This window comes from Pleurodeles waltl, chromosome 1_2 (genome assembly GCF_031143425.1).
Source record: "Pleurodeles waltl isolate 20211129_DDA chromosome 1_2, aPleWal1.hap1.20221129, whole genome shotgun sequence".
NCBI lineage: Eukaryota > Metazoa > Chordata > Amphibia > Caudata > Salamandridae > Pleurodeles > Pleurodeles waltl.
In genome coordinates, this window is record NC_090437.1 from 297170910 (window position 1) to 297194663 (window position 23754).

Consider the following 23754-nt stretch of genomic DNA (forward strand, 5'->3'; position numbering starts at 1 on the left):
GCCACCATGAGGGGTCCCAGGTGTTTTTGTGTGGGCCAAAGAGGATTATTTCGGTTTTGCTTGAGTTGAGTTTCAGGTGGTTGGCTGCATATATATATCACTTTTGTCAATATGTGTGTGGTTTCCCTGGGGGGAAAAGGGTCAGACTTGTCTAGTGGCAGTTTTAGTGCCATAAAGAAGCGCAGAAGGTTTATATGCCTACTGCAAAGAGCAAATCTGTATTTTATGTACATAGCTGAGTACATTAGTAAAGTCAGCCATTACCTGCACTATAATACCAACGAAATGTATGTGCGGGGTGGAGGGCGGCTATGGAGAGATGAAGGGCACTTTTGCTGGGTGGTAATGAGGGAATCCGAGGAGGAGGGAGTGGGAGCACCAATAATGATTGTTGGACTGGGCACAGGAGGTGCTAAAGACTGTGACGAATGGTATGTGACAAGGTGTTTTTTGAGTGTCTTGAAAGAACGTGCTGATTGAGGGAAGAAGTGCAGGTAAGGTGGCCTCTACTGTTGCACGTATCTCACACACACCATCGATTTTGTAACTGTCTACGTAGGCTAGTGTTTTAGAGCAACAGTTTAGCCAGTAGCAGAGATGGCATCTTGATGGATGACTGCTGCCTGCACTCGGGTTATAGAGGACCGCTCTGACATAGGATCAGAGACTGAGACATCAGATACTGAGACAGCATTTGAGGGATAGGACAATGGCGCAGACTCTGGGAGTGATTTTTCAGTCGGAGGAGTCCCATTCGATAACTCCTCTTCCAGTACATTATGAGGGAGGTGATGAGGACAGTCCTGCTGTCCCTTCGCAAGCTGTTTGTGCAACTGGGTAATAGTGGGTTAGCCCAACCCAGAGAGCAGGTGAATGCGGCAGCAAGCAGAGAGAGAGAGAGTGCTCTCTTGGGAGCTCCCCAATATAGTTCAGCCCCAAATTCCACCACCCAAATCGTATTGTGGAGACATCAAAATTATCTATGGCAAAACAAACTGGTTTTGTAAGGCAGGTACCTGTGTTTTTGGTCCTGGATTCGGCGGCCATATAGAGAAACACACTAAACCCAAACATTTCTGGAAACAAGACATTCGGGGGAGTCCACAGAGGTGTGACTTGTGTGGATTCCCCAAAGTTTTCTTACCCAGAATACCCTGCAAAGCTGAAATGTTGAATAAAAACTCTATTTTTCTCCCATTTCTGTCACACAAACTACAGGAATATGCTGGGATCCACAAAATTCCTACCACCCAGTGACTCCTCACCTGTCCTGATAAAAACACTACCCCACTTGAGTGCCTACACCTAGTGCCTGCGTCAGGAATGGATCACCCCAGGGTCAACAGCTGCCTCACGTAAGGACCAACATTGACCGTTGTGTGATCTATTCCTGTCGCGGGCACCAGGCCTACCCACACAAGTGAGGTATCATATTTATCGGGAGACTTGGGGGAACGCTGGGTGGAAGGAAATTTGTGGCTCCTCTCAGATTCCAGAACTTTCTGTCACCAAAATGTGAGGAAAACGTGTTATTTTAGCCACATTTTGAGGTTTGCAAAGGATTCTGGGTAACAGAACCTGGTCAGAGCCCCACAAGTCACCTCATCTTGGATTCCCCTGGGTTTCTAGTTTTCAAAAATGCGCTGGTTTGCTAGGTTTCCCCAGGCGCCGGCTGAGCGAGAGGCCAAAATCCACAGGTAGGCACTGTTTTCTGTGAAAAAATTTGATGTGTCCACGTTGTGTTTTGGGGCATTTCCTGTCGCGGGCACTAGGCCTACCCACACAAGTGAGGTATCATTTTTATCGGGAGACTTGGGGGAACTCTGGGTGGAAGGAAATTTGTGGCTCCTCTCAGATTCCAGAACTTTCTGTCACCATAATGTGAGGAAAATGTGTTTCTTTAGCCAACTTTTGAGGTTTGCAAAGGATTCTGGGTAACAGAACCTGGTCAGAGCCCCACAAGTCACCCCATCTTGGATTCCCCTAGGTCTCTAGTTTTCAAAAATGCACAGGTTTGGTAGGTTTCCCTATGTGCAGGCTCAGCTAGAGGCCAAAATGTACAGGCAGGCACTTTGGAAAAAACAGCTGTGTTTTCTGTAAACAAATGGGATGTGTCCACGTTGTGTTTTGGGGCATTTCCTGTCGCGGGCACTAGGCCTACCCACACAAGTGAGGTATCATTTTTATTGGGAGACTTGGGGGAACGCTGGGTGGAAGGAAATTTGTGGCTCCTCTCACATTGCAGAACTTTCTGTCACCGAAATGTGAGAAAAACTTGTTTTTTTAGCCACTTTTTGAGGTTTGCAAAGGATTCTGGGTAACAGAACCTGGTCAGAGCCCCACAAGTCACCCCATCTTGGATTCCCCTAGGTCTCTGGTTTTCAAAAATGCACAGGTTTGGTAGGTTTCCCTATGCCGGCTGAGCTAGAGGCCAAAATCTACAGGTAGGCACCTTGGAAAAAACAGCTGTGTTTTCTGTCAAAAAATGGGATGTGTCCACGTTGTGTTTTGGGGCATTTCCTGTCGCGGGCACTAGGCCTACCCACACAAGTGAGGTATCATTTTTATCGGGAGACTTGGGGGAACGCTGGGTGGAAGGAAATTTGTGGCTCCTCTCAGATTCCAGAACTTTCTGTCACCGAAATGAGAGGAAAACATGTTTTTTTAGCCACGTTTTGAGGTTTGCAAAGGATTCTGGGTATCAGAACCTGGTCAGAGCCCCACAAGTCACCCCATCTTGGATTACCCTAGGTCTCTAGTTTTCAAAAATGCATAGGGTTGGTAGGTTTCCCTAGGTACCGGCTGAGCTAGAGGCCAAAATCCACAGCTAGGCACTTTGCAAAAAACAGCTCTGTTTTCTGTCAAAAAAATGGGATGTGTCCACGTTGTGTTTTGGGGCATTTCCTGTCGCGGGCGCTAGGCCTACCCACACAAGTGAGGTATCATTTTTATCTGGAGACTTGGGGGAACATAGAATAGCAAAACAAGTGTTATTGCCCCTTATCTTTCTCTACATTTTTTCCTTCCAAATATAAGAGAGTGTGTAAAAAAGACGTCTATTTGGGAAATGCCCTGCAATTCATATGCTAGTATGGGCACCCCGGAATTCAGAGATGTGCAAATAACCACTGCTCCTCAAAACCTTATCTTGAGCCCATTTTGGAAATGCAAAGGTTTTCTTGATACCTATTTTTCACTCTTCATATTTCAGCAAATGAATTGCTGTATACCCAGTATAGAATGAAAACCAACTGCAGGGTGCAGCTCATTTATTGGCTCTGGGTACCTAGGGTTCTGGATGAACCTACAAGCCCTTTATATCCCCGCAACCAGAAGAGTCCAGCAGACAAAACGGTATATTGCTTTCGGTAATCTGACATCGCAGGAAAAAGTTACAGAGTAAAACATAAATAAAAATGGCTGTTGTTTTCAGCTCAATTTCAATATTTTTTTTTTCAGCTGTTATTTTCTGTAGGAAAACCTTGTAGGATCTACAAAAATGACCCCTTGCTGAATTCAGAATTGTGTCTAGTTTTCAGAAATGTTTAGCATTCGGGATCCAGCATTGGTTTCACACCCATTCCTGTCACTAACTGGAAGGAGGCTGAAAGCACCAAAAATAGTAAAAATGGGGTATGTCCCAGTAAAATGCCAAATTTGAGTTGAAAAATGTGGTTTTCTGATTCAAGTCTGCCCGTTCCTGAAAGGTGGGAAGATAGTGATTTCAGCACCAGAAACCCTTTTTTGATGGCATTTTCAGGGGAAAAACCACAAGCCTTCTTTGGCAGCCCTTTTTTCCCATTTTTTGGGAAAAAATGAAATTTTCACTGTATGTTGGCTATTTTCTTGGTCTCCTCCAGGGGAAACCACAAACTCTGGGTACCATTAGAATCCCTAGGAAGTTGGAAAAAAAGGACGCAAATTTGGCGTGGTTATCTTATGTGGACAAAAAGTTATGAAGGCCTAAGCGCGAACTACCCCAAAAAAGGGCTCAGCACTGGGGGGTAGGGGGGAAGGCCCAGCAGCTAAGGGGTTAATGGCAGAATATTTGAATTCAGCACCTCTAAGAGATCTGGAGCTGAAAGCAATGGTGACCATGTCAAAAATCTGTTCTTGTTTGAGCACAGCCCCTAACCCCTTTCCACTGGCATCAGTAAGCACATGACAGGGCATCCCAGGCACAAAACTCTTCAAGTGCTGAGCTTTACATAAACAATTCTTCACATCAAGAATCTCTCTCTGACATTCTGAAATTGGACCCCTTTTTTCAAAAGCTCTCTTATGACACAGGTGCACCTGGCAAAATTGTGCCCAAATCTAAAAGGGCTTTTACATCCTCCTCTTTCTCAGGTCGAGGTAATTCAGAAATGATTTTAACCAGCTCATCCTTTGGTTTCACCCCATCAGCAGATACCACATGACCCAAGTATGTTATTTCAAGAATTTACACTTGTTTATTTTCAATGTATTGTATTGTATTGTACTGTAATCGTATTTATATAGCGCTTACTACCCCTGACTTGGCGTCAAAGCGCTTTTCGATGAGTAGCACGCTACTCTGGAACCCAACAAGAATTAGTGATGGATTAGTATCGTTAAATAATGAGTACAGTTTTAGTATTATTATGAATTAATTTGAGCTGCGGATATGAGAGTTTGTTAGTTAGATTGACTGGAGTAATGGAGGGGTGGAGGAGGAAAGAAATCCAGAAGTGTTAATTGGGAGTATATCCTTCATTTACTCAACCCAAAGGCTTGGGATGAGTAAAGGGGGGCAGAGGGGGAAGAGTATGTGGAAGGGTTAGGGAGAGCATAATAGCAGGGTGAGATAAATGCAGGAGAATTTAGTAGGGTTGTGTGGGAGGTCACAGTAGTAGAGTGAGGTTTGGTGAGTTATATGTGGAAGCGGAGGGAAGAGCCTAGGCAGAGATATTTAGGAGATGAAAGTAGTAGAAGGGATTTGGGATGAGTCAGAGTGAGAATGGAGGATAGTTTGATAGAGACATGACATATGATGATGAGTAGATAAGTGTGATAAGATGAGAGCAGGAATTCATAGATATCTAGTATAACAACCCACCCAGGAGCCATGCAATGATCCACGAACATGCCAAGCACAGAAACAACATATACACATACATACATATATATATACACACACACATACACATGAATACACACACATATGCACATACAATACATAATTAGAACCATGGGTAAAAAATACTTAGTCAAACAGGTTTAAAGAGTGTGTATTTTATTGTTATGACATAGTAGCAATACATATTTTCTAAAGAAACTATAAATAAATAGAAATATACATATAATCTGAAAAACATATTTATCAATATAGGCATATGCAGTTCATAGTTGTTTGAATAAGGTGGTTATGAAGGAAAGAGCCAACTCTTGAGTAGTTTTCTGAAGACAAGAAAGTTATCTGTGGCTCTTATGTGATACCTTTGTCACTGAAGATCTGTAACACCTCTCTGATTTTGTCTACATGTGAAGCTCAAGTATCACTGGAAATAAGACCATCATCTCGGGAAAATTTTACTCCTGGAGTCTTCCCTAACATGTCAATCATCAACCTTTGGAAGACCAAGGCTGTGGAGCACAGACCACAGAACAGTCTGTTGAATCTAAAGACTCCAAAAGGAGTTATGAAAGCCATATAATTTCTAGAATCCTCACTCAGACACACTTGATGATATGCGGATGTTGAGTTCCGAAGTAGAGAAAAATTTCGTCCACCCCCAAGTATACTCACCATCTCCATGATATTAGGAAGGGGAAACTTTTCTTCTACCACTTGTTAAACACCCCCAAATCCATACAAAGACTGATCTCCCCTGAGTTCTTGGTGGCTACAACTATTGACAAAATCCACTCAGAAGCTTTCTCTGCTTCAATTATACCGTCAAACGGTCAAGTTCCTGTTTGACAGTGTCTTGTAACGGAATGGGAACATTTCTTACTTTATATGATACTATTACTGCATCTTCATAAGCTTAATCTGATGCACATATCCTTAATGCACCCAATCTTATCAGAGAAAATGTTTGGAAATTCATTTGGAAAGTCAAATTTAGAAGTAGCTAAAATACTTTTATCAGTATTGACTTTCCTAAGTTGGACTTGAGGTGTAACATTGGGATCCAGATAAAGTCTTAACATTTTCTGATGAAGCCAGCTCAAGATGGTGTCTCCTTTGACAGGAACATATATTTTCCCATGTATTATATTGCCTTGGAACACAATTTCAGCAAGAAAATACCCAATAAGTTCAATAGGTTTCCCTCCATAGCTATAGGAGGTATAATCAGAATTTTCTAATTTAATCTTACCCTGAAAGTGTTTCACAAAATTGGAGGCAGATAGAAGAGACAACTTGGCTTCTGAGTTTGTGTTCATGGCGATCTGAATCTCATTCTGGGCAAGCGGCTGGGAGAGGGGGACAACAGGTGCACTTAAACGAGGTCCCATTTGACTACAAGGGGCTTTGTCTCTTCCCCTGACCAGTGGCTGTTACCCGTCTATTATAGGGTGTTTATATGATGACTTACTACTCAGGTAGGATCTGAGTGCATTCCCTTGTTTTTGGAACCTTCTAATTAAAATAGGTGCTACTTTTCTATGTAACTAGTGCTCCACAGCCCTGATGAATGCTCCAGACCTGTACAGGCTCAGAGTGAGGGCAGAAACGTGTTGGCTGTTGTAATGCCTGAGCCATTATACTCGTGCTGACCGTCGACCTATGTTTTTAACCATATCAAACGGACACCCTTATTAAACGTGATATTACTGGTAGTCCATTAGGTATTTTTACAGATCTGGATCCCAGTATTATCCAGTATGCTTTATCTAAGAACTCCCTTCTGGTATGTACAAACCAAGAGGTTGAGTCCGCGCGAGTGGGACTGTCCGACCAGGGTGGGAAGAGGTGGTCTATGATGAAGTATGACACAATTAAATGTATTAGACCACTTCTTCCATAATGGGGGAATCCCTCACAGTTCCATCAATATAATAGATTTTCCATGAAACTATTTATGGTGTTATGGTCACGACCTAAATGAGTGTGCCAATAATAAATCAGGTCTCCAAACCTTTTGTGTGTACTAATCTGAATCTCATTGACACACACTTTATCAGAGGGGTATTCGCATGTCACACCTGTAATACAGCTCACATCATTCACTACTTATAACACGACTTGATTGGTCTCCAAGTCTAATTAATTCATTTTCTCCTTCATAACTTTGTATCTGCATCATTTGGAAAAGTGTCCTCTCTTAGAATAGTTTTTGCAAATTGCTTTCATAGCAGGGCACTCTTTAGAAATTGCAAAATGACTAGGACTCACATCTGAGACGTACATTTTTACTCTTAGTATTAATGTTGAAAAACCTTTTTTGAGTTGCATTAACAGCTTGTACTGATGAAGAGGAATTGTTTTGCTTCTGGAACTCTTGTGTTCCCAGGAATAAGTGTTCAGCTCTTTTGGGTACCAGAATAACCTCATTTAAAGTGGGGTCACTTTTGGCCCTTAACTCCTTCCTAATTTGATCAGAATTACAGTGCAACATAAATTGATCTCTAATCCTTTTTTCAAAATTTTCACTAAAGCTACATGAGAAAGATAATTTGCATAAGGCAGTAACAAAATCTTCCACAGACTCATCTGCACCTTGCTTCCTTCTACCAAAATAAAATCTCTATGAAAATAATAGTGATTTTTGGTAAGTAGTGATGATCCAACTGCTTAATTGCTTTCTTAAGTTCATTCCCAGCATTATTCCCATCACCATCCACATACCCTTCAGATTCAGGAAGAATTAAAAAAACTTCTTGTCCTTCAGCCCCAAGAGAGTAAAGTAACATAGCTTTTTTTCTGGTGACATATTTGGACCACACACTTTCAAGTAATTGATGAACACTTTCTTCCATTTGGCCCAAGCTAGAATTGGTTCAGCTGGCGAAGCCAGAAAAAACAGAGGTGGTGATATGTTTTGTGTGCTACAGTTTACACTAAAACCACTAGTAAAACAATACTTAAGAATCACTGAGTTGAACATGTAAAGTTATGATTAGGTATACAATTGCACATAAAACACAATAGAAGTAAAGAAGAAAATGTGAAAAAGAAAAAAACAAAGAAAGAAAAAAGAAATTACAGAAGTAGCGACACTTGGGGTATCCCATCCTCATCACCACTATGAACATGGGGAGTTCAAGATAAATCTCTGAGGCAATATTAGATTGTAATCCATGTTCATTGTAGAGACAAGGAAACTTCATCCGCTTTGCTCCATGCCAGCCTTAGTATCTTCAGTCACATTCAAAACATAGCATTCTAAAATCTATGAGGCTGGATGAATCTAAGTAAGATATTTCAAATATAAACAAATATACTAATATAAAATGTACATATACATATAATGAATGCTAACAGAATAAAAAGAAAAATACCGATGTCACATCTCGCCATCCATGTCACTAGCTAAAAACTACCAACATTCAAAAAGATCACTCAATCAGCTATTTGAAGGAGACATTGGAGGCCAGCTGCAGCCCTATCAAGGATTTGCACAGATGTAGACACTACTTATCTATGACATACATTGTGGCACACACCAACACACATGGAACACACCTCAAAGTACAGAATTCATTGCAATACCACGTATGCCTCACCATGCTAACAATCCTTAGGAGACTGAGATGGCACTGCATGTTACACAACTGCAAATCATTGGCTAAACATGCCACACACATAGCTCAAGCTATCCTTTTTTCATGGCTTAAAGATGATATTTCATACATGGTTAAATAAATCGTCCTCCTCCTTTATGGATTTGCTAACACCCCCTAACTTCACCTCTAAATGCTTAGATTATAAGCAGTGTCAGGGGGAGGGATTGCAGTCATGCCCCGAAACTCTCTGTATGTAAACCCTCTCCAAGTAGAAAAACTGCCCTCTTGTGAATACATGGGAGTTGAAATCTCTAGCGGAAAGATCTCTACCTGGATTGCTTCACCTGTACCAACCCCTTTGAACAAATAATTAAAACAATCATGGTCCACTTCTTACTACACCCTAACACGATCTTCCTAATAGATTTCAACCTCCACTAGAACAGCGACAAAGACTTACAAGTGTCCACAGTAAAAAAAAAGTTCTTGCCTTGTGCAATCATGCACAGGACTGACCCATGCAAACAGTGCCATGCTTGATTAATCATATCGAACAATCAAGAGGTTAGCATCTACTCTACATACCCAGCTGACTAGTCAGATCATCACCAAATGCTATTCCACATCACTGCACATGATCTGAAAGCCAGAGACCAAGGGATCAAACCGAAACATTGGATTGGAGATGGTAAGTCCAATAGCAAGGATGACCCAACCTCCCTTTACCAGAGAAACTCCTTACTGCCAAGGGGACTACAGAGCATACTAGATGTGTCTGTACACTCCAACAACAAAATGGCAGAGATTACTGAGAGGGTAATACTTCTTTGCCTCAGAAATTCTCACTCCTGTTCAACCAAAGCTTAATTGAAGAGAGGAAGAGACTCGGATACTCTGAGAGATTACAGAGACACAAACCCTCAACTTCACATCTAAAACTGTTAAGAGAGTTAAGACACACCTACAAAAACGTCACATGGAAAACCAAAGCATTTTTTTCAGATCTCAGCTAGATGGAGCAAAAAGGCAGCCTAGTAAACTCTTAGAAACTGTCAACAGCAAACAAGGCCAAAATACCCCACCATGATCACTAACACCTCCAATGTGAACTTAAAAGCCTTCTCGGCCTTTTTTAAGGAGAAACTAATTAACATTTTTAACAATCATTCACAAAGACAATGAAAGGGATTTGAGATCTGAGCATGAACCAATCCCTACAGCAATCTACAGAAATCAGGAATACAGGAATCTATAACAAGTGACAAAATTCAAACCTGTACACACTTTACTCTAACCAAAATGAGGCTACATACAGCAAATCAAAACCCTCAATGAAGATTAGCTCTACAAGATCTTAGCTTTTATGAAAATAACATCACATTTCTATGATCCAATTCCCCCTACAATCATAAAAGATGTCTGCCAACTCATCATACCCATCTGAATGAAATTCATAAACACACCTTTAACCCAAGAAAATATCCCAGATTTCTTGAAAATGAGACCTGTGTCACCTCTCCCAGCCATCCATGCCAACACACACCAAGTCAACCTCCTGGACAACTTTCAATCTTGTTTCAGACCAGGTAGCAGAATCAACCATTCTATACATCATTGAACTTGCCTTCTGTTAAGAAGTCTCCAGGATATCAAAGCTTTCACATGCCTGCACCTGGGCTCTCCTGTGACTTGCCAAGTGGTGCCAAATCCATTCCCTGGGCCCTTGGGAGTGAGTTCTGGTGCAACAAGGAAAAACATTTGTATCAACGTCCAGAACGGCTTTGGAACTGGAGTTGCTCTCTGATCCCGCGCTGCTGTCTGCACTTGAACTGTTGTCTCTGCTGAGTGCAATGGCCGTAAGCAACCCTGTAGGCACGACATCGCTGCAGTGCTTCCAAAGGCAGCTACAGCTTGAGTTCAGAGCACCATGTCCCTGAGATCCATGGCACCCGGCTCCGACTACGCCACAGCACCTGTGGCTCCATGGTGTGATTATGACATCACAAAGTCAACGCTCATGTCTTGACCTGCTGGATTCATCAATCCCGTCTTGTCATAAGGAACCAACGCCTCGCCGCCAACACTGCATCATCCCCCTGCAACTGCAAGGATCCAACACCTCACCTCCCCTGCCTAGCAGTAAGGAAACAACGCCTTGCCTACCTGGGGACAGTAATAAACCAACGCAGCACTGGCTCCAGCAATGGCTCACCTCCCCGACCCCATGCAATGTCTTTGATTCCTCATTGCTTTCCAAGGTACTGTATCCGGGGTCCTTGCAACTCCATGACCGGCCAGCACTCCCTCACGAGTGGTGTCGGACTGTTGGAGATGACTCTGTCAAGACATCAATGTAGCCTCAGTTGGTTCTATTGTGCTTCTAAGCCCTATTCTAAGATTTAATCTTTGAAAATGTGTATCTTTGCTTGTGTATGTTGGATTTTTGTTGTTTGGTCTTTTTTTACTCAGATAAATATTGGGTATTTTTCTAAACTGGTGTGGAGTATGTTTGTGGTGTTTTTACTGCATTACTGTGTGTGTGTACAAATACTTTGCACATTGTCTCTGAGATAAGCCTGACTACTTGATCCAAGCTACCAAGGGGATGAGCAGGCGTTATTTTAACTGTGTGACTCCCACACCGTAACAAGAGTGAGGGTCCCTACTTAGACAGGGTGCAAACCACTACCAACTAGAGACCCCACTTCTAACAATCTTCTGGAGGGCCCTTGTATGCTGGGCACTCAGAATTCTGTTGGTACACATTTGCCCACTTTGCACAGAAAGACTTAATAGGTAGGGACTGATATCTGAATTGTAAAAACAGTTTCCTACCCATAGTGGGAGTGATCTAATTAACCATATCCTTGTAACTAGGGGACAGTTTGAACTCCAGAAAATCAGGGATCAGAGAACCTCTACTGCTACGTATAGCTTCTTCATTTGCCATCTGCCAATAGACCGATTTAATTGAGGTTCTGGAACTGGTCATACTGGCCTCAGGTGCTGCCCAAAAGTTATCTAATCCCAACTTCCGGAGCAAGAGCCTCATGTGCCTACACCAAGGAATCCGCTGGATGTTAGCGTGGGCTAATAGGTCTTTAAGGGATACTCTGTAGGCATTCCGGGCAGATGAGGTGCATATTCTGTGCCAATACAATGAAAATCGGACCTCAACTTTCCAGGAAAGTTTCTTGCGTGCCAAATTTAGATACAGTGGGACCAGTGAAATGCTCTTTGAGAGTGCAAATAGAAACCAAGTCTCCAAGAGAAATAGATCACTACAGTTGGCATGGCCCCAAATCTCCGATCCATATAGAACATTACCCAGTGCTGTGGTGTTATAAATTTCTGTCGCTGGAGCTGCTTTCTTGGAGAAGGTTTTATCATGTAACATTAACAGTCAGGATTAATAGTGCAAAAGCGTGCAGTCAGCTTTGTAGACCTGCATGGACCAATCTAGATTGAGAGTTGGCCTTAGGTAATCAAAGTTAAATACTTGCTCAATTGGAGCTGTATTAACAAAGAGCTTGCATTTGTAAACTTTGGCTCTGTCAGGATGGAAGATCATAAATCTGGTTTTCGCACTATTGAGTCCTGCGCCCCACTCCAGACAAAAGATGTTAAACTTATCCAGCAACTGCTGCAATTCACATAGCGCTTTGGAGGTCAGGCATGTGTCATCTGCAAAAAGCAGAGCAGGCACTCTCCTGGTCTCCACCCTAGGAGCATCACAAATGTCTCTATCCAGCCTTCTCACAACATAATGTATTTAGAGGGAGCATTAGGTTGGGGCCAGTACGCATCCCAGCCTGACTCCCTTCTGAATGCTTATGGATGGAGTCAACTGCCCCTTGTCCCCCGATCTTACACAGGCATAGTTCTCCTCATGTAGCCTTATCAGAACAGCCAATAAGTTGGGCGGGATACCCAACTTGTCCAGAGTTGTCCAGACCATGGCCCAAGGTACTAAGACAAAGGCTGCATATAGGTTGACAAAGGAGATAAAAAGTCACCCCTTGTTTACAAATGCTGTCTTCCAAAAGAGGCAGTTGAAGCAGAAAATCTGGTCTACTTGTACTAATACCGCTTTTAAACCCTGCCTGAAGGTCGAATAGAACGTCGTTCTCCCCTGTCCACTCTAAAATATGATTCAAAATGTGTTTGCGAAAGATCTTCTGGGAGGCATTGATAAGGCTGATCAGTCTTTAATTACTAGGGACACTATGCTAGCCCTTCTTACATATTGGAATAATTTCTGCCAGCTGCCAGGATGCCGGAAACAGCATACCTTTCAAGACAGCGTTGGAAAGATGATTCAAGTACGGGCCCCAGATAAGATATCATGGGAATTAGGTTTTTTGTTGCTCATAAATAATTTGGGGGCATATTTATAAGCCCCTAGCGCCACATTGTGCCACATTAGCGTCATTTTTTGGCCAACAAGGACAAAATCCTAGCCCCATATTTACAAAGTGGCGTAATGCATGCATTGCATCACTTTGTAGCCCTTTGCGCTACATTATGCCTGCGCCAGGCATAATGTATGCAAGGGGGTTGTTCCCCCGTTAGGTGGGCAGAAAAAATGGTGCAAGGAAATCTAAGAGATTTCCTTGCGTCATTTCGTGTGGCACTTTTAACACCTGCTCACTGTACTGATTAGACCGGAGCCTCTATGCAGTGAGGGATTGGTGACCCTGTATGCCATGAGGGGTCGCTATGGACAGACTGCTGTGCCGAGTGTGCCGTAGCCCTTGCATGGTATAGAGCCAGTGACCCAGCATCGCTCTGCCGATTGGATTAGTGCCTTTGTACAGTAGAGATACGGTGTACCAGCATGTGAGAGGGGGTTGTCACTGAAACTAGCAAGAAGTCTGCTCTGACCCAGAACATTGCCGGGAAAGTGAGGCTGCCTTGGGAACCCCTGTGCACCTGCACTGAGAAGAGGGATCAGCATCAGGAACTTTGCACCACCTCCCACCACTGTATGATGAACCAAAGTATTACAATACCAAAGTTAGGTACCAAGAACCCCTGCTCGCTGTGGGCGCATGACCACATTTAAGGAACTATGGGATTGTCAAGTGTAGCCCATATGGAGTGAACTCACACCAATCAGCCGCTGCTGCTCCGTTGCCCACAGAAGGGGTGCACTCAGGCACTCCGGACACTCCGATTCTGCAGGCACAGGTAAGACTTGATTCAGGCCAGTCGAACCCGGGGAACCTTCCTAACTAGATAGCAATGTGACACTGGAACACTTTTGATGCTGATACAGAGTCAGAGTGGACTCTTGAAACTCTAACTTCTCATGGGGCTCACCCTGGATTTTGCCTAAAGAGAATAGGGAATAACAACAATCATTGAAGTGAGGAGGGTATGGGATACAGGGAACTGTCTAAGAAACACTAGAACCCTGAACTCAGGGGGACTGTGTAGTAGTTTGTGAATGTTGTATTTCTATTCGCGTTTTAGCAGTAAGATAAAAATACTTCTCTTTATTCCAGGAGCAGCTCGTAGTGCTTTGTAGGGGCGGGGTGGCATGCCGGTGGGTGGGGAAGTAATAAAAAAAAACACACCTGTATCATCGCCGCCACCACCACGCCGCTCCTCTGCTGCAGGCACAGGCTCCCAGCCTGCCCTGCGGCTAATTCTGACAGTGCTCAGAGCAGTGTTAGGATTGGCTGGGAGCATCCAGCCAGGGTGCTTCCAGGCAGACTGGGAGCCTGTGCCTGCTCTCTCCAGCTCGGCAACACAGTGTCGGGCTGGAGAGATCACAGTGCACTTGTGTGTTTGGCTGGCCCAAGACAGCCGGACAAAATATACATGCGCAATGAGGGGGAGTGCTGTGCACTCCCCCTCAGTGCTTGTCACAGCCCATTGCCCCGCCCCTTTTAACGTTTGTAGCTGCTGCTGTTGGAGGGGGGCAGAAGGGGGCGACGCTCCTCCACCCTAGTGGAGGAGCCACACCTGCTTTATTTGTAAAAGTGAGTATTTAAAGTCTTTGGCTGGAAAATGATTTATTGCTGCTGCTGTGCGTATTTTGAGGTGTGAGTCTTTGTTCATTCCCTGTATCTACCTCCCAACCTACGGAGCCTTGGTCTGCTTGGACACACTAGTCATGAAAGTCAAGTCCTGGGGAGTTGCTCAGAATCCATAATAGATCGGCCCCAGGACATCAGGAGTAAAAGGTCTCAACTCCTACGGTTAGGCACAGTAGCTCCTGCTTGACCCGTGGCCCTCTGAATAGGATTCTGACACACCACAGGCGGTGGAATGATATAATAGCCGACAGCCTAATGTGAGGGGGAAACTCCTGTGGTTGGAGCTAAAGCCCACTCTAAGTATATATGTAAAGTATAGGTGTCAACAGCTGTAGTGTCATGCCAGAACTAAAAAGTAAATGTTGCCAAAGAGCAATCAGTAAAAATATGCAGTGGATAACTCATAAAGATACAGCAAGAGTTGTACGCTATCATCTGTCTCTTGAACTTTTATTGCATTTGTATGTTTTAATATTAATAGATAATGGAACCCAGCAAGATGTCTAAGCCTGGGCAGCACACTGGCGTCCAGAGGACTGAGTCACAGAGGAAATTAATGTCTACAGACACACAGAATTTCTCTGTTGGATCAACTGTATCTTTCCACAACATCAGTTACAAGGTGAAGAGGAAGAGTGGACTTCTGTTTCGACGAAAGATAGTTATGAGGCAAATTTTAGACAATGTCAAGTACGTAATTCATTTCCTTTCTTGTTAGAGACAATTTGTGTATATTATGTTTGCTTCATAACTGCATTTTATTCATTGCTTGAAATCTATCTGTGATGTTTAATTAACACGTGTTAAAATATCGACCCGAAATTAAAACAAATGACAATTTCTGTCCTGGATGTGCATAAAGCTCTCTGCTGCTTTGTACTAGTATGTACAAATGTATTTAGCAATTATTGCATACTGTCAACAAGCCCTTTATGTGTGGAGCCCCTTGTGGGGAGAATCGCATGTACTGTGCATTCACATATGTGATCAGAAGCTCTAAATCACCACTATTTTGTGATATCTATCCAAGAATCTTCCTCACAAGATATCTTCATCATGTAGACAAATCAACCATTGAATAATTATCACTCTATGCGTTTTGAAAATGAGGCTGCTCACTCATTTAAACTGTCAGGGTTAACATGCATGCAGAGCATTAAACTATCTGAGGGGATCTCTCATGTGACCTGGCTCAGCATGAAATTCAATTTTCCATGTGCATATCAGTGGTCAATTCCACGGATGAGAGAGGATTGCATTTACATCAACAAATTCACAACAGAGTTTCTGTTGACCAGTCTCATTTCAACAGTAAAATCTATGCAAGTCTTGCATTCTTGTCATGTAATGTAAGGTGGATTTGTAGAGCGCTGCTTGTCACCCTGGAGTGTATTCTCTCTGACGCTTTTCATTTACCTTGTCTCTTTTCAATCCAAAGGAAAGAGCTTGGTCTGAATCTGAATGGCTCCCTCTAAGGTGTTCCTTCAGAAGACTGCTGCACTGACTTGTGCACTCACACATTCGAAGATCTAACATGAGACGCTTCATCCCATACTAAGTGGTCACCCATGGTTGCCTCAAGATATGTTTGGCGCCATGTTTGATGAGTTCACAAATGGTGTCCTCCAGCAGAGGTCTCCATCTGACCTATGAATAGAAGTAGCTTGGCGTACCTAACTCATAGCATTAACTGGACTTTCAACCAAGATCTTAATGTTCATTTGCAAAATAGATGGCAACAGTCCTAATTATTTCACACAAATGGTTTTCTTACAACACCTCCACCAGACATCAAAGCTGCGTCAGATAGTCACTGCACCCTGTGGTCGTGGCATTACAGACAATCTTCATCCCACTTAAGCCAAGCCTCCAATTAGGCAAAAAACCTCTTTTGACCACGTCTCACAGATTGTGTCCCATAAAATGTATGTTTCACCTCTTATTGTATCCTAAAGTGGGTTGTCTGGTGCTAATTTTCAAATGTTAGCCATACATGCTTCCTGTTATGTTCTTGAACATGGTAAGTAATAACAAACCGTGAAATCTCCACATAGTCATTTACCTGAACGAGTAGGCTTTGTCAAGCATGTTAGTGAGTTGACGTGAGACACCTTGCTCCAAATGTGTGTACCTTTCTCAGTACAATATAAAACGTAATTTCATACTATCACCCATTAAAAAAAAACCTGAACAAATTGAAAAAATTTGCAAATCATTACAACCCTAACACCATATCGCAGACATCTACTAAAAGGTAAAGTGAATGTCTGAGGAATACAGAAACTACAATTCCAATTAGTCAATTAATTAAAATCTTGTTCTAACCATAATGCTTCATTAGCTGTGGACTAATCTATCAGACGAAACTGTTACCTGGCAGACTCTTATATAATGATTGCACATTTAACAGTAAAGAACCCCCCTCCACATAGATTGTTTCTTTGATGCATTTTATAAAAGTGTTTCCTTTCCGAGTGTGTGGCCTTCAAAATACATTTCAGTTGTCATTAATTTCCAGGAGTGGGTTAAGCACATATCCTCTTATGTGCTGTTACAAGCCAACTGGGTAGGTAGATACAGGCAAACTAGGAAGTGAGATCTTTAGTAAATGAGTGAGGTGTGGGTGTACTGGAGCACAATGGTAGGAATCTTGTATGGGTGTGTGGCGCTCTCTGCATCATTGGCCGTGGGTGTGAGATGGCTTCAAATTAAATGTGACTCCAGTGTTGATGTTCCATATATGCCCACATCTCAGGGATAGTTTGTTAGACACCAAATACAGGTTTCGATGGAAGAAAGTTTCAATTTGACCTTCTGTTTTTCTCCAAAGCAGCACAGCAAACACTACTCATGGGACCCCCTTCCTTTTGTCTTGATCTGGAAAGAAGAACACAAACAGCAGCGATTTGCTCAATATATGTGGGCAGTTCCTTTGTCCTTGTGGGATGCAAGGGACCAGGTTACTTGGCCCTCAGAGTAACTTTGCTCTATGATACAGTGGAGAGCAGGCACAGTACTCAAGAATCTCCCAGACAGACAGGAGTGTTCTCTCACAGCAGTTTCCTTCATTTCCTCTCCTCTTGTCGCCAAGCAGCGATTCAAGGAAAAGCTGAAGCATTCAGTTACAGCCCCCTTCCAGGCAGATCAAGAAGCTTCCAGGATGGAATCTTCTTTCTGTCCCTGGTCCAGGGGCATTGAGATTTCCAGGAGAGCCAAAGTAATAGTAATCAAGGTGCGGATTGTGATGCTTTTAGATCAGAAAGGCTCGACAGTGAAAGCTATCCCACAAGGCATGATTTCAAAATGGCGAAAGGATGTCTCCCTTGTCACTTCACAGAGAAGGCCCACCCTACACATAGACACTTCCCTCCAGGAGCCAGGGCAGCTATGGAAAAGTCATACATCAAAAGGAATTTTCCACCTGGCTCTGATCTTTGGGAAATGAGAGGAGGATTAAAATATCCTCTTTCTTTACTCTCCCACCCAGCCTTTTTTATGACTGCAGTTTCAAACCACTGTAGGGCAGAGCTCTGATATTAGAAAGAGGAAACCAATACATACCATAGGAGCATTAGGAACTTCAACTGGTGTGTTATCTGCCTGGCACTTTCTGGGCTGAAATGAATAACCTTTCTAGCACTCATATTAGAGCATTGGTACTACAAATGTGCACCTCCCCCAGTGGATTAGAATGGAGATTTTCTTAGCTTTAGTGAAAGAAAGTCTTGATTTTATTAAAGACACAGAGGCGAGTATTATGCTTTCTTCTCTTGCTTTAATTTAAACAGCAGCCAAGAAAAACTACAACTCCCAGCATTACCAGCTGGGAAACTACAGAAATATGTCATAAAGTACCAACCAATCAGGACATCAGGTAAGTATAACCGTCTTGACTGAGAGCAACAAGTCCTCTTTTCTTGCAGAGCAGTTAGTAAACTCTGAATAAAAGAAAAATTAGAATCAAAATAGAACAAGCTAACACAATGGTGAAAAAAGCTTCTAGAGGATAGATGACATCAAAAGTCTTTTCATCAAGGTCCGGAGTCAACATCATATCCTGGAACCCTTGAAAGAAGGACAGTTTATGGACCTTTCCTGTCTGACGAGCCGAAGCTTTGAACTGGAGAGGAAGATGCCTTTTAAGACGTCTGGTTAGGACTGGCATTTGTACCTAATAAAACAATGGGAGGGTTAAAGGAAGTGGAGGGACAATACTCGCCTCCGTGTCTTTAATAAAATCAAGACTTTTTTTCACTCAAGCTAAGACAATCTCCATTTTATTCCAAAACACTGAGGCTCCTATTATGCTAGTTCAAAGCATAGAAATTAACGAACTGGCCACACGAGAGACCGGTTTACAGTAAAACGTTCTGAAAGTTGAAACATTTGACCAATCAGTCGATTTGAGAATGTCAACTAAACTCAGTCCTGCCCAGAAGGACTTGGATGCCATAGCTCCTCTGGTGGAATGAGCTCCAAAAACAGAGATGTCAATACCCGCCAAGTTCATGATCCATTTTACCCAAACGGGCCAGAGTAGTGGAAGAAACAGGGTTATGCGGGGACCTGAAAGAGACAAGGAGTTGAGGTTCTGATGACCTTCTCAAACCATTGGTTCGTGAAATGTACTCTCTCAAACAACTTCCCACACATAAATTTGGATGATCTGGAAAATATGGATAAAATACCGACATCAAATTAGTTTTTGTTCTTCTTCCCACCTAAAAGAAAACACCTGCAGCAGTATACTGGACAGAGGTCACATCTAAAGCTCTAACATCAGAAATACGTTTCAAAGAAACTAAACAAAGAAGGATAGTAAGTTTAGCAGAAAGGAATTTGAGGGATAAAAGGGAATTAGGTTGTTGTGAAAGTAAAAATTGTAAAATAACATTAACATCCCACATTTCATTATACTTAGGTAAAGGAGGCTTAGAAAAGCATACTCCCTTTAAAAGTCGACATATTAATGGATGTTCGCTGACCGGTCTATTGTTAACTCGAACATGTTCAGCAGAAATTGCAGACCTATACATATTAACAGTTCTATATGCTCTACCCTGAGCTGCCAGAGAGGCTAAAAAAATGACAATCAAAACTACATACGCTGAAAAGGGATCGGCACACCTGTCCAAACACCAATTATGCCATGCTGACCAGCCTGACTTGTAGGCCCTGGTTGTACCGGGAGCACAGGCCTGACGTATGAAGCCTGCAGCCTCCTGCGAAATTCCTGGGGCTCTCCAGTTATTTGTTGTGGCATTTGAGCCAATGGCAACATGGAGACATGGAGGCACAGTGATCTGCGGCCTGCAATGGGATCCAGACTGGGAGGATGCTGTCTCATTATATGCAAACAATGTTCTCCTGTACCTGCCATACCCAGACAGCTCCTTCCCAAGGGCCTTTAGAAATGTTAATGGTGTTTGTAGATCATATACGGATCTGCATCAATTGAAGCAAATCAGTGGTGTTTCCATTGACCGTCTGGAGCCCTATGGGGGAGAGGAATTGTTCCTTCAAAAGGGAGGCCAAAGGCTTTATGTATCTGGAGCTCTACCTCAACACTAACCAGGAGCTGTTTTTCAGCAAAAATCTTGATAGGGTACTTGATGAATATACAAGGGATGAGGAACACTGGCATTGGGTGTCCCTCACCTTGATGGGTAGGCAGATACCTACAAAATGATCTAACTGCCCAAATTCTTCTATGTTCTGCAGAACACCTCTTTTGAGGTCCCTGATTCTTTCCACAAAGTGGACAAATTCACCAGGCTGTTGCTTTGTAATGGGAGGGCTCCCAGGATTACCCTCTGCACGGTATCTAGAAAGCCCTGGGAGGGTGGAATAGCCCTGCTGATTTTGATACACACACACACACCGACACACACACACACGCATATACACACATTCACTTAGAAAAACAAAGGTTGAAGTGATGTCATAATTAGGATTGCAATATTATTTTACTTTATATTTTGAAAAAAATTAGAAATTCACTGAAAAAAAACAAAGGGTAAATGGACATTATTGTTAGGTAAAAATGTTCGGTAAAACATACCGTTTTAAACAAACAAAGCCACTGAAATTCACCAGTTACAGTTATCTCAAGTAACTATTACTTGAGCCCTGAAATATCTATAACACACCCCGCCATGCACACTGATGTCATTTAAAATGTGATCATTGATATTATTAGTTCTGTCATTGTACATCATCAGTGATGTAATACTGATGTAATAATGTGAGGGTATAACCAGTGCGTGGCGAGGGTGCAAGTTATAGTTACTTGAGGGCTTATTATGAGCTCATAGTTTATGAATACTGAAAAAAACAAACTTACACAAAGTGGAAGTTAACCTTTGTTAATCAGGTCCATATTGTCAATTTCATGAAAATTCAACCAGCACACAATCACTGCTCTAGGTGATTGGTTTACAGCCACTTGGTAGTTTTTAGTTGGAATTGTCTACATATCAGATCAGTGTCCTAATCGCTTCCACCTTATTTCTGATGGCTTTATTTTTTGTGGTACTTGTAGATGTCAGGATGGGAAGGGGATATAGCCAACCATTATACTTCTACCTTCCGCTTTCATGTAGGATATGTCTCATCACCAACAGGCAGTGCTTAATTTGTGCTTGTTGTTTCTGGTGCTGAGCACCGGCACTTATTTTCGAGGGCCGGGGCTTATTCTTCTGTCTCAAGCATTTGCTGCGAGCAAAAGAAGCGTCACAAAGGGAGAAAGTAGAAAGCTGCAAGAGTGAGCTGAAGGGGCAGAAGTGGATGTATATGGATTGAAGAGGTCCGAGATGGCTTCAGGATTATGCTGCCTCAGTATTCCGTGTTCACACATTTAATTGAAGCAGCTGCGTATTTAAGAGGAGGGCTCTGGGCAACAGCATCTTTGTATTTACAAATTAAGCACTGCCAACAGGTGACTGTCATGCCCTTTAAATACCCTCTTTAATCTGCTTGGTGGAGAAGAGGCGAGAAGACTTCCCTGCCTCCTGCTGCATTGAATAATTCATCCTTGCCTCTGTGAGCAGAGGAGAATGTGCCTCCAGCATTGTTATTCTTTTACTCCTGAATCTGGAAAACAAGAATTGGAGTCTACTGAGCCAGGCATAAACATTTTAGAATGTTCACAAAGAAATTAATTCTGCCACATTTTTAGTAGAGCTTGGGATTTACAATATTCTCGTCTCTAGAGGACTGGGATAAGATGCCAACTCTACCCTAAAAACACATGTCCTCAGTACCTACAATTTTAAAGTTTCACTCGCTCAGTGCTCTTGGCCTGCTCTTAGGCCCTCATTATGAGTGTCCCGTTGTTCGGCCGATGTTTACTGGAACCAATAAAACCTGATTCTGCTGTGTTGAAATTTATTGGCGCTGATAAATAACGCCTAATTATGGCCAATAGCCAAGGGTTACACTAGTCCTTCCAAGATGTGGCAGTCCAGAGCTTCTAAACGGGGCTTACAACAAGAGAGAAAGTATTTTTGAAGGCTATAACTCAATGCAGGAGGCCTTAAATGCTATTAAAGCACCCCAGAACAATATTCTAAATTAAACACCCAGAAACAGAAATACAAGCATTGAAATGTTAGAACAAAATCTGTATATACCAGCTGTTGTGAGGCCTCTGCTACGCTAATGCCCCAAATAAAGCTCCCAAAATCCGATGTACTAATACATTAAGATCGGCTGTTTATTTTTAAGCGACTGCCGTGGTTAGCTCCTAAATACCTTGAAGATACAATTATTTAACATTGAAAATAGGACCCGGCACATCCAAGTATCTATTAATATCCGGAGAATTATTATCCCATATCTTCACAAATCACATTGATCGAGAATTAGGTCTTGTAAAATCACTGTTCTTTATTCATCCAAATAGAAAATAAATAATCCATAGCCATAGCCAACGCGTTTCATCTTAACGGATTTCTTCAGGGCTGTAGGAGTATAAACACATAGAACCATAGATCAATATAACATTTTATCTACATCCCCAATCACTATACATTTAAAATGCCTTGAAAGATATTAAAGTCACATATTGCTGTCATCATGATTTCTTCCCAATGTTCGGTTACATAGTATTTCACTATCCTATGTATCGCTTATTTTATTTGTACAAAACCAATAACTATTAATAGTCGAAAAAATAATAAATTTTACTGTGCTCCTACATAATCAATATATATATACATCCAAATTATCTTGGTTTTTACAATCAACACCATCTAGAATTACATTAAGATAACGAGTATGTAAAACAGAGACAGACAAAAATGAGAAAAAGGCGATAAATTGAAAGTACCCTTGTGTTGTAGTAGGGTCTCATAACCAACTTATTACAAATCAAACTACCTATATCAAAGATTTTATCGAAATCCTGTTGACGTTTACTACAGAAATACTGATCATAATAAGATCCATCATTATCATTTTTTCAGGACCACCCCAGCCATGTTATTACAGACATTTTTATAAAAACATCCAATATTGAAAAACTGTTTAGTTTTAATTGTGCATCAATTGCTTCCAGCAACTTTGTTAAAAAAGTGTAATTCGTAAACTTCATCACAAACCCTATATTCCAAACTTTTGTTAGACCCAGTTTTAAACAGAATAGACCTTGTGTAGAAATATAATATTATACTATCCTTTGAGTGAAAAACTATGGCCCATATTTATACTTTTTTAGTGCCGCATTTGTGCCATTTTTTGACGCAAAATCGTCACAAACTTACAAAAAAACGACGCAAATGCGGCGCTAAAAAAGTATAAATATGGGCCTATATGTATCATCATCGTGCAATTTTTTGTGCTAATTAAATTGACGGGCAATCCAAACTCCTACCTCATAATCAATACGTGTAATGTGCTCCACGGCGGAATGCCAATCTTGACAACATATCGGCAAAACTGACAGTGTTCTCTCATGCCATTTATATACTTTCATTAAACGCTTACACCTGGGAGGTCCGTTAAAAAGCCTCAC

General features: G+C 42.1%; 1 protein-coding gene across 1 annotated transcript in view; it reads left to right on the forward strand.

Moving 5' to 3' along the window:
* The window catches only part of LOC138254106 (broad substrate specificity ATP-binding cassette transporter ABCG2-like), a 319412-nt gene that overhangs the window by 112808 nt on the left and 182850 nt on the right, over positions 1 to 23754 (forward strand). The window contains exon 4 of the mRNA XM_069205808.1: positions 15223 to 15431. Within this exon, the coding sequence (XP_069061909.1) occupies positions 15223 to 15431 (209 nt within the window). The remainder of the gene's footprint in view (positions 1 to 15222; positions 15432 to 23754) is intronic.